This window comes from Biomphalaria glabrata, chromosome 16 (assembly GCF_947242115.1).
Source record: "Biomphalaria glabrata chromosome 16, xgBioGlab47.1, whole genome shotgun sequence".
In the NCBI taxonomy this organism is placed as follows: Eukaryota; Metazoa; Mollusca; class Gastropoda; family Planorbidae; genus Biomphalaria; species Biomphalaria glabrata.
The window spans coordinates 30,457,657-30,470,176 of NC_074726.1; the positions used below are offsets into that span (position 1 = coordinate 30,457,657).

At 39.1% G+C, this 12,520-nt stretch overlaps 1 protein-coding gene across 3 annotated transcripts in view; it reads right to left on the minus strand.

Moving 5' to 3' along the window:
• The window catches only part of LOC106073311 (uncharacterized), a 30,999-nt gene that overhangs the window by 10,019 nt on the left and 8,460 nt on the right, over positions 1-12,520 (minus strand). For all 3 annotated transcript variants that reach the window (XM_056013440.1, XM_056013437.1, XM_056013438.1), the window contains exons 5-9: positions 11,186-11,383; positions 7,096-7,317; positions 4,690-4,926; positions 3,439-3,570; positions 899-946 (exon numbers count right to left, since the gene is read on the minus strand). In XM_056013440.1, coding sequence (XP_055869415.1) covers positions 899-946; positions 3,439-3,570; positions 4,690-4,926; positions 7,096-7,317; positions 11,186-11,383 — 837 coding nt within the window. The remainder of the gene's footprint in view (positions 1-898; positions 947-3,438; positions 3,571-4,689; positions 4,927-7,095; positions 7,318-11,185; positions 11,384-12,520) is intronic.

A 12,520-nucleotide genomic window follows, 5' to 3' on the forward strand; every position in this document is an offset into this window, starting at 1 on the left:
ATGTTTAACTCTTTCTCTCCGTAATTTTTTTTTTTCCACGTTCCGACGGAATGATTCATTTTGCTCTTTAGTATTTCACTCCCCTGTTATTATTAAGCTTCAACAACAATGTTTTCGTTGGTTAACAGAAAATGTTTTAGTTGGTATATGGTTAAAGGGAATGCATGCATATATATATATATACATATATATACATATAATATTTATATATATATATATATATATATATATATATATATATATATATATATATATATATATATATATATATATATATATATATAACAACGTAAAGTTTATAAAATGAAACATGAATTCAATTTATTGAGGTCAAGTCAACGAGGGTATCGCTAATTAGGAGAAAAGGAGTTAACGTTTGACGCAAGGCTGGATTTAAAGGAGGGCGGATGACTCAAAGGGAACACCCCCCCCCCACACACACACACCACAAATGAGAGAAAAACCATATTTCGATTGGTAACTACAATTTTTTTTTTTTTTTTTTTTTTGTAGCATTTTTCTCTCGCATTTCTACCAACACTACTTTTAAATTTTACAGTTGACAGCACATCGTGGTTAATTAAAAGGTGTCCGATTATAGTGCGCTCGTATCTTTTCAAACCAAGGAGTATTAAATAAAATGTACAAGTACTCTCTTTCCGTTATAAGAAGTCATGCTTTTAGATATTAGTATTTTTTTGTATTAATATGTGGATTTTTTTATTAACCCTTTCGAAAGAGTGAAAGAGCCTCCGCAAAAAAAAAGGTCTACCCCTGGGCCTCCACGAGCTTCAATCCGGCCCTGTTATGACGAATACATCTCATAATAAATACCTACAGTTACAGAATTAAGGATTAATTAAAGATAAATCTCAAGGGCTAAGTTTAAATCACGAACCTTTCTGACAACGGTCCCCGTATTTGAATTTACCGCACAATGGAACACCTGGGGGAACAGAATTGAATCACAAGGTTTAGAAACTCATTCCTCAGTAGATAAACATAAATGTGACGTAAGTTGCAAGTGATGAAAGATATAATTCAATCAAAGGATTTAAATAGTTCTACTTTCTTATACTAAGAATGATTGTTACAAATCGAGTAGATGAGAAGAGCATTAAATGGAAGACAATTGAAAGCACAGACGCTGAAACTGCTTTCTTCCTAGCAGCTTGCAAGCTTGACATGGGCTTAAGAAAGAAAATAACAACTGTACGGGTACTTTATACACGGCTATAACAATAACAACTGTGTAGGGTACTTCATAAACGGCTATAATGATAACAACTGTACGGGTACTTCATAAACGGCTATAACCATAACAGCTGTACGGGTACTTTATAAACGGCTATAATGATAACAACTGTGCGGGCACTTTATAAACGGCTATAATGATAACAACTGTGCGGGTACTTTATAAACGGCTATAACCATAACAGCTGTACGGGTACTTTATAAACGGCTATAACGATTTGCCTTGGCTGCACAGTGTTTGACCGTTATATTTTTGAAAAATATAATTATACAAATAAATGTCACTTTCTTTCTTTTGTTTACACGGTCTCAGTGGGAGTTAAGGCCCTCGATTTTTTAGGTTTCTTTGTGCTCAGAGGTTTATTCCCTAGTGCTGTTAATGGGTTGTTAGTGTTGGAATGGGTTGCGTGAATCAGCCAAGAAAAACCAAACGAATTGGCAGGGTTAAAGTCATTGCTTAACATGCATGTCTAGAGTGACGCCTTCGATATAGAGATCACGGTGGCCACGCCTAGGCACACGCGTAGAACGTAATCATCTTTTATTTTAAAAGAAACGTCAATACTTTATAAGATAAGATAAGAGTTGAAAGATTACTTGCAATGCTTCGACCTCATTTACTAATGGTAAACACGTGCTTCCCTTTGTCATATCCAACGTATGACCTAAACAATGGTTATCACGTGACCATTCATTTTGGTGTATAGGTCAATTAATAATATAAATTCAAAAAACAGAAATGGAAAAGTGGTTTGAGTTCTGGGACAATTCCAAAAAAGCCCGTGGAGTCTGGGAGCGCATGAGGCGCCCTGACCGCACTTCCCCGTGGTGGAGGCTGTCCAGGCCTGAACAAGCTTTTATAGCACAGTGCAGGACAGGCCATTGTCCTGTTGGCTCATATTTCTCACGGCTATGGCCAAATTTCGATTCACGGTGCCCTCGCTGCGGGGAGAAAGAGGGAACCGTGCCTCATATTCTGTTTGACTGCCCCAGACTTGCTGATCTCCGTCTCGACAGGTCTGGGAAACCCAAAATTCTCGACCTGTATGGTGACATGTATGCACTACGCGAGACAGCAGGGTTTCTGTCCAGGGCTTTTGCAAGAGAGGATTTGAGCCTCTCAAGCCATCACTCAAATGGAGTTTGATGATGATGATGATGATAAATAAATAGAATGAGAAAGCATGTACCATATTCTTCATGATTTTTTTTTGCATATTTTTCATGATTTCTTTTTTCATAATTACACCAAGGGGGCGCGAAATTCCCCCCAGGAGTAGCCTACTTATGAGTAATTTATTTCTACGTTTGTGTTGTTATTATCTCTCTGGACGTGGCAAAATATGTAGGTTACAGATGGGGCTGCGTAGCCACTGGAAATACTGCATTCATTATTAATCTTCGGACTCGAAGACAAGTCTTATTATTATTATTATTATTATTATTTTCTAGCAATGCAACACACAGACACACACACACGCGCGCACAGACTTGGTTTCTTACATCGAAGCAACACAGCGCTTCACCTGGCTGAGGTTTAACCCTTTCAAACCCGATCCGCAAAACAAAAAATACAAACCCGAACGTTTAAATGAAGATAAGTCAACAATACAATGGGGGCATGGGGGCAGAGTAGTTAAAGCGCTTAGCTTCCGAAACTGGGGTTCTGGGTGAAAGTGGTGAAGACTGGAATTAGGAATTTCGGAATTTTTAAGGCACCCTTAAGTCCACCTAACTGATACCCGACTTTATTTGGGGAAAGTAAAAGCAGTTGGTTGTTGTGCTGGCCACACGACACCATGCTTGCGACCGTTGGCCTAAGAAACATCTTCCCTAAAGATCTGGAAGGGTTACTTTACTTTACAATATAGCATATATTAGTTTGAGAAATAAGTGATTCGTGCTACTGATATAATCTTTATGCATAAAATTCAAAGAAATGAGTGATTCATTAAACTAAAAGAGTGATTCATAATACAGTTATGTGCATTAAAGGTCTTTCTTATAAAGTGATTCATCATATAAATCCATTACATATGATTCAAACCATTGACTGGCTCATGATAGAAATCTAAATTCATACAAGTGAGTGAGTTAAAAATTTCAATACGTACACTTTAAAGAAGAGTGATTCATGACATCTATCTAATACATACGATTCAAAGAAGTGAGTGATTCACTTACGTGTTTCACACTGGGCACCAAAAAATCCTTTCACACACCTCTGGCAATTATGTTTGATCACACTGCACTGTCTTTGGCAGTTACGGGGGCAGTTTTCCTTACACAGCAACCCTGCCTTGCCTATAGGGCAATCTAATAATAATAATAAAAAAACTTATACAGTGGCGTAGCCAGGGTGGGGGGAGGAGAGGGGGAGAAAGTGAAAATCCCCCCAGGTCCCCACTTCATGGGGGGCAATAAATGAGTGTTTTTTTTACATTAAAAAATAAATATTACGCAAAATTCAGGGCCCCCAAAGAGGTCAAGCACCCCGGGCTCCCAAAACGATGGAAAATTCCTAGCTACGCCCCTGAAATTATAATCTTTTAGTAATTTTTTTTTATTGAGTTTCATGTTTGTAAAAAGATCTACAAATAAACTCTAGCAGACGGCTAGACATTAAACTTGTAATATCGGAGATTCCCATCCGGAAAACTAGAAATGTGTAGCTTTTTTTCTAATGAATCTATCATGAGACATGCAAATTAAACCGACACCATCCGCAATAGAAGACCTCAACACATTCCTTCACTTTTACCTCTCCCTTAGTCTGTTGGACCGTTGGGGCACCACGCAGGATTTGTCGACCGTCTTTCTCCATTCCTCTCTGTCTTTTTCCCTGGATAGAACCTCTTTTAATGGCAGGATCGTCCATTCTCTTAAGCTGTCCTCCCATCGCTTTCTCTGTCTGCCTCTTCTTCTTTTCCCGGTACTGTTCCCTGTAGTAAGGTCTTTGCGAGCCCCAAAGACCCAATATGGCTATAAAGCTTTAGTTTTTTTTGTTTTTTTTTTTTACTACAGCAAGCAGGTCATCGTGGGGTCCAATCGCTATAGTGGCCGTGTTTCTTTATCTATTCGTTTGTGATGTGGTCTTTAAATGTGGTCCTCCTGTAGCATCTAAACTCTCTCTTTAGCTCTGTTTACATCCACACACAATTTCGTGGCGGCTGTGATATACATCTGTAGTTAAAAGGATGGCTGCCTGGTCGTGCGGTTTGCGCGCTGGACTGTCGTTCGGATTTATCGACGGTCGAGGGTTCAAACCCTGCCCGCTCCCATCCCCCGTCGTCCTGCTGGAAGTTTGGACTAGGAAGTAAAATATCTTCAACTCTGAAGGAACATCCGAAACATGTAAAACATTTTATTTTTACAAAAGAGCTGGATAAAACTTATTTCTGTTAACTAAAACCCAGCAAGTCCAACACTGCTCACCTCCAAATATCTCCACCTCACATAAAATGAAACCGGAGCCATTTCCGTTAGGAGGCTGGTCAAGCTCAATGACCACGGAGCTCACGCTGACCAGAGCAGGGATGTAGACGTCCTGGGGCTCGCAGGTAAGCTGAACCCCCTGCACCACAGCTACTTCCTCTTCGTCTGCGTCGAAGGCGGAGATCATCAGCATCAGTGGCTCTGGCGGTGGGGTAACCTCAGAGACATTTACGTTGACTGAGGAAAAAAAAAGAGTAAATTTTCCCTTTTCAGACCTTGTGATCTATGGCGCAGATCATGTAATCTGGTTCTGTGGCCCACTGTTAACGAGGGTGTCACATGGCCAGCACAACGACCAACCGCCTTTACGTTTCCCTAGTAAAAAAAAATGTTCCCCTTTCAAAACCTTGTGGTCTATAGGGCAGATGATGTAAAGGTCATCTGTTTCTGTAGCCCACGTTTTACGAGGGTGTCATGTGGTCAGCACAACAGGTATATGATCTTTGCACTTTTAGCTCTGCAGAAATAAATTTTCGAGGATCTTTCGTTTTTTAGCACAAAATAATTTCAACAGGAGGAAAGCGTTAGACTTTCAATCTGGCTAAAACATTTAAAAACAAGAAAGGAGATTTGATACGCATATAATCTACCACGCATTGTAAAGTAAAGTTAAAATTTCTCATTTCTGACCTTGCGATCTATAAGGAAGATGATGTTAAGGTCAGCTGGGTTTTTTTTTTTTTTTTTTTTTTTGGGGGGGGGGGGGAGGGGGCCAACTGTTAACGATCTGAGTGGTATGTGGCCAGCACAACGACCAAACGTCTGTACTTTCCAAAACTAAGGTCTTTTACCCATTAGAGTTTGTTGAACTCATGGGCGCCTTAAAAATCGCGAAATTCAAAATTCAATTCTTCGCCGAGATTCGAACCCAGGACCCCCCAGGTTTGGAAGCCAATCGCTTAACCACTCAGCCACTGCTTCCAACCACGCATTGAGATTTTGTTAAAAATTGCAACGCATTTCTTTTTCATTGCTATTCAGTTGGCAAGAGGGACGTTCGTTCAGCTGAGCGTCCTTGACCAACAATGTTACATAATATTCGAATGTTCTACTTGTTTCGCCCCATACAGCATCGCCTCCAACATCCGTACTCTGCGCATGCGCCAATCCTTCTCAAAGCTGCATCAGCCAATAGGCGCGCGCGGGCACAGACATAGAATACACCCCTAGTTCTGAGTGTGATTGGAGACTTTGTTGGTTTTTTTTTTTTTTTTACGATACACCAACCAAACCAACAAAGTCTCCAATCACTCTCAGAACTAGGGGTGTATTCTATGTCTGTGCCAGCGCGCGCCTATTGGCTGATGCAGCTTTGAGAAGGATTGGCGCATGCGCAGAGTACGGATGTTGGAGGCGATGCTGTATGGGGCGAAACAAGTAGAACATTCGAATATTATGTAACAGTTAAGGGGGGGGGGGAAGGGTATAAAAATGTGTTACGATGTGTATCAATGGTGATTTAAAAAAAGGGGGGGGGGTCTGATGCAGGGTGAACTAGATGCTAAAACCGGCCCGAACATTTCTATACAACCCAGCCCACAAAATGTATATCATATGATGGACATGCCATTCTGGGTCTATCTGTCCTCAAAATTATTATATTTTTGAGTTTGATAATGTATCGATGACTGAACGCATGCATAAAGCGAACACTGTATCATTATAAGAAATATTGGCCTTATGTTGCTTTTTAATCACAAAGTATGTAGGCCCTAAAGGGATGGAGCCTGCTAGTAGCAACTGTCTGCGAATGTTGTTTCAGAAAATGTGTTAAGATTAAATAAGAATTTTAGTGTAGACTGTAGAGTCTGTAAAAGATTAAATAAAAACACTCTCAGAGGGCTTCTTTTACAAGGCACGGTTAGCCTGGTATAGAAAAGGGAAAATGGCAGGAGTCCCTGTGCACGCGGTCTCTGGCCGCGAGTCTGACACCCCGCCAGACAGAACAGTGTACACTGTTCTCATTCAGGCCGGTGAAAGGGAGCTCTTGTTCACTTTTGCTGGCCTGGAGTTCCAAGAGCCGAAGGCTCAATTCTAACTGACAGTTTCAAGAAGAAGAAGACCAAGAAATTATTTTTAAAAAATGTAACAATTTAATATATTCTATATGAGGCCCTTTTGCCCAAATGCCCATATAGCCAGTCTGCCCCTGGTCTGATGATTGTTATGTAACAAAATAAAAATAAAAGTTCCAATGACAATAACAAGTGCCCGTGGTGGTCCCTTTCGCGGCTCCAACCTATCTCTGAAACTTAACCCTTAAATTGCTGAGCTGAAATTACTATGTTCATGTCTAGAGGCTAAACTACCACACGCATCTTAAGGGTTAATTTCAGTTTTTTTTACCTTTGTCTCCGAAGGGAAGTACCGTGTCCTCACACGAACTGTGGAGACGCACCGTTCCAATAACCTTAGGTGCTGAGAACAAGATGGCTAGCATCGGCTCGGGATCGATCGCGGCTGTTTTGTAGCAGGAGCCCAGATCGCCGTCCACGCCCTTGGTTGAAGTCGTCTGCCTCGACCGGAAAGAGCTCCCGTGGACCTGCTCACCGATGGCGACATTTCTTCCTGGCGCAAACAGTAATGACAACGAGGCTAATAGGGCACACATTGTCGTTCAGCTTGGTGGGGAGGGTATAGGATAAAAATAAAGTTATAGAAAGATAAAGATAAAGAAAGATAAATAAGGATAAAGAAAGATAAAGATAAAGAAAGATAAAGATAAAGAAAGATAAAGAAAGACAAACGAGGATAAAGAAAGATAAAGATAAAGAAAGATAAAGATAATAAAGATAAAGAAAGACAAATGAGGATAAAGAAAGATAAAGATAAAGAAAGATAAAGATAAAGAAAGATAAAGATAAAGAAAGATAAAGATAAAGAAAGATAAAGATAAAGAAAGATAAAGATAAAGAAAGATAAAGAAAGACAAATGACGATAAAGAAAGATAAAGATAAAGAAAGATAAAGATAAAGAAAGATAAAGAAAGACAAATGAGGATAAAGAAAGATAAAGATAAAGAAAGATAAAGATAAAGAAAGATAAAGATAAAGAAAGATAAAGATAAAGAAATATAAAGATAAAGAAAGATAAAGATAAAGAAAGATAAAGATAAAGAAAGATAAAGAAAGACAAATGAGGATAAGGAAAGATAAAGATAAAGAAAGATAAAGATAAAGAAAGATAAAGATAAAGAAAGATAAAGATAAAGAAAGATAAAGATAAAGAAAGATAAAGATAAAGAAAGATAAAGATAAAGAAAGATAAAGATAAAGAAAGATAAAGATAAAGAAAGATAAAGATAAAGAAAGATAAAGATAAAGAAAGATAAAGAAAGATAAAGATAAAGAAAGATAAAGAAAGATAAAGATAAAGAAAGATAAAGATAAAGAAAGATAAAGATAAAGAAAGATAAAGATAAAGAAAGATAAAGATAAAGAAAGATAAAGATAAAGAAAGATAAAGAAAGACAAATGAGGATAAAGAAAGATAAAGATAAAGAAAGATAAAGATAAAGAAAGATAAAGAAAGATAAAGATAAAGAAAGATAAAGATAAAGAAAGATAAAGATAAAGAAAGATAAAGAAAGATAAAGATAAAGAAAGATAAAGATAAAGAAAGATAAAGATAAATTAATATTAAAGGCGTAGCTATGATGGGGGAGGGAGAGGGGAGAATTTCAAAATCCCCCTGGGCCCCAATTTAAGGGGGTTTCAAATGAGAGTCATTTTACTTTAAATATTACGCAAAATGCAGGGGCCTCCAAAAAGGTCAAGCCCCCCCGGGCCCCCAAATGATGGCAGATTCTTAGTAAAGCCACTGATTAAGATTAAGATAAGGATAAGAGAAAGTACGATAAGATTAAGATAAGATAAGATAATTTTTATTGGTCCAATCAAATGGAAATTCAGCTTGACTACAACTGACAACCACAGACTAACTACTGTAACAATAACAATACAGATGCAAATACCAAAAACATTCACACACGAAACATATATACACTGACAACCAGCGCTTTATGAATTAGACTTCTATGTACTTCTCGGTAATACTCTGACCGAAGTCGGATAAAGGAGTTTTTAAATCTTTCTGTTTTAATCCTAAAGGAAGGATCGTCTCCTTATTTTAGTCAATAGAGTCTGAAAGCTATAAACTCAAGAAAAAAATAATTCAGCTCTGAGTTGCTTTCATGTGTCTCAGCAGTGTGTTGAATAGATGTTTAGGCATCTCCGAATCCACATTACACTTCTCTCCAAATAACTTCATGACCTATATGTTTAAGTCCAAGATGGCCACCTTACTCCTCGGCAAGCGCTTCGGCCTGTCTTTGCTGTCCCGAATCCAGACAATGTCAGCCTTCATACCCTGCCATCCCCTAGACCAGAGGTTCTCAAACCTTTATAACCCGGTGACCCCTTTATATAGTTAAGATTTGGCCTGGAGCCCCTTAGTTTTAAAAAAAAAAGCAACAGAAATGAATATCATATAAATTACAAATGTATAAAAAAATTATTTTGTTTACTAAAGTATAACTTTTATTTAAAATAAAATCTAACAAAAAAAAAAATGACTTCGATAAGGTTGATGTGATTTTAGGAATGTATTGTTACGATTCTCTCTCTCCTAATTCAAGCGTTCTGTAACCACTGCTAAACACAACACAGCACATCAACACACCAACAACTAACAATGCTACATTGTATATCATCGTACAAAACTCTACTGTCTCTATCTCTTCCTGGACTCACACATAACACTTGAGGACTCCACCAGACCGACTTCATGGCAGACTAACAGTCACGGTCTACTCGCTGTCCTGTCTTGAACTGCACTGCCTTACATACACTGTGTCTCTGGTCCAAGCAGGCTTAGGATCAGATGACCATAACACGGCTCATATTTGCGTGTAATAGCAGTACTGTCCCTTGCTCATCGACAGGCGTTGACCTGAGTGATTTGCCTGAGTTGACGTGTGTCAGCTGAACCTACAGTTAACCCTATCGCGCCGACACTAGGGTTATAACAGTATTTATGTCTAGGTCTATGTCTGTAAGTAGCAACAGCAAATCCAAACGAGCTCAAATTTCTAGTCAGTTTCTTCATGTGCTGAGTTTCGTAATAACACTGAATCCCAATTTTTTAAAAAATGTTTAGCCTTGTTAGAAGTTAACAATTTTTTTTGAAATGTGTAGCCTGGTTAGAAGTTAACAATTTTTTTTAATGTGTAGCCTGGTTAGAAGTTAACAATTTTTCATAATGTGTAGCCTGGTTAGAAGTTAACATTTTTTTTAAAAATGTGTAGCCTGGTTAGAGGTTAACAATTTTTTTAAAATGTGTAGCCAGGTTAGAAGTTAACATTTTTTTCCCTACTCCAGAAAGTAGGATATGAAATTGGTGTCTATAATTTTGTGACCAGCCTTTTTGCTCAATCTTGTCCGAGCATTGGTTTCTGTTCTTCATTTATCAATGTCTACAAGCTGCTCTTGTATTGCCATGGATTCAACTGTTGTTTTAAAATCTGACATTTTTAACACACAAAGAGTTCAACAGCCAATCAGGAATATTGCACTGAAGAATGCCCCAATCAGGAATATCGAAATAAAGAATGTCGACATCAGGAATATCGAAGTGAAGAATGTCCCAGTCAGGAATATCGAAGTGAAGAATGTCCCAATCAGGAATATCGAAGTGAAGAATGTCCCATGTCCCAACCAGGAATATCGAAGTGAAGAATGTCACAATCAGCAATATCGAAGTGAAGAATGTCCCAATCAGGAATATCGAAGTGAAGAATGTCCCAATCAGGAATATCGAAGTGAAGAATGTCCCAATCAGGAATATCGAAGTTAAGAATGTCCCAATCAGGAATATCGAAGTGAAGAATGTCCCAATCATGAATATCGAAGTGAAGAATGTCCCATGTCCCAATCAGGAATATCGAAGTGAAGAATGTCCCATGTCCCACTCAGAAATATCGAAGTGAAGAATGTCCCAATCAGAAATATCGAAGTGAAGAATGCCCCAATCAGGAATATCGAAGTGAAGAATGTCCCAATCAGGAATATCGAAGTGAAGAATGTCCCAATCAGGAATATCGAAGTGAAGAATACCTTTGGGTTAGGTCGTCACAGAATAGTACGAAGTATAATTGACATATTTAAAGTAGTGAGTGGAGAGTTGATTATTGTTAAAACTACCCAATCTATTAAACTGGCTTTTAGCGAAGAAGTTATGATAATTGTGTGTACTTTTTTCTTCTTTCTGCGGACCCCTGCGATCGTCTCGTGAACACCTGCGTGTCTGCGGACCACAGTTTGAAAACCACTGTCCTAGATGATCGGACTAGGACCTAATTATCTGTAGGTCCAACTGAAAAACATATAACACGTTGAACAGTAAACCTTGGTTTACCATTCTGTTTGAGCTACTTACCAAGACTTATGTACACCTCGCAGACCTCCAAGAGATGCCACTGCAGGGTGACGCCGTCGAACTTCGTCACGTCCGGGCAGAAGAGGTCCACCTCCCTTGTGGACTGTGTCCAGAGCCTCAGCAATGAGCACTCCTCTTTGCCCCCCTCTTTCTCCTCAAACACTAGAGCCACTTTCGAGAAGGGATCTTGGATGTGGTCTGGTGGATTGTTGGATGGAATAGTTAGACAGTCATTTCACTGTAGATTAGTGTTTCCCAAACTGTGTGTCCGTGGGACCCTTGTGTTCCGTTAGGCCCTGACTAGGTGTTCCACGAACTACTGGAATAATTAACTATTATGGCACCCCGAGAATCGTCTCTAAGTAAATGACCTACTTAGACTTAGGTCCTCCCTCGCCGTTCGGTGGATTGGGCGGCAAGCTGTCTCCATAAAGATCTGTCATTGGCAATGTCTGAAAGTTTTATACTGTAATTTATAATATGGCTTATTTTTTTTATAGCTTAAACAAATAGCAAAAAAAATCCTAACCTAAAACATAAGCAAAGTTTCCTGTTTAATAGTCAGAATGTGCGAATTTTCCCGTTAAATTCTCAGAATGTGCGAAGTGTTTCGTTAAATTCTCAGAAAGTGCGAAGTGTTCCGTTAAATTCTCAGAATGTGCGAAGTGTTCCGTTAATGACGAGGTTGGGAAACACTGCAGTAGATTGGTATACAGTACTTAGACCTGGGATGGGGCGGGGCAGGGTCAGTCTTAGACATAGGCAAACTAGGCAGCCGCCTAGGGCCTCGTATTGGTGGGGGCCTCGTCAAGGACTCATAATTTTAGAGGACCTATTTGAAAGTAAGGAGGGCTAATAGTTACCAGATCTAAGTAACTAGACCAGTAACTCTTAGACGGTGGGAGGGGACGGTGACCAAGGTTCCAACAGTGGCGTAGCTAGGGTGGGGGGGGGGATGGGAGAATTTGAAAATCCCCCCGGGCCCCCACTTGAGAGGGGCCTTAAATTAATGTTTTAACATTAAAATTAAATATTACGCAAAATGCAGGGGCCCCTAAGAGGTCAATCTCCACGGGCCCACAAACGATGAAAAATTCTTAGCTACGCCCCTGGGTTCAAACTCGGGACTCGACAACCCAGAGCGCTTATGATCGCAATAATCCATAGTTACGATGACAACTTTACGAGAGGAAAATTACGGATGCAAAGTTACGAAAACAAAAATTAGCTGTGATTAGTTACGAGAGTATCCCAGCGGTAAGGAAAATTTGAAGTTTATTTAGCTTACAAGAACAGATACCGTTTTACTGAAAACTTTATTTTATCGGATCCATA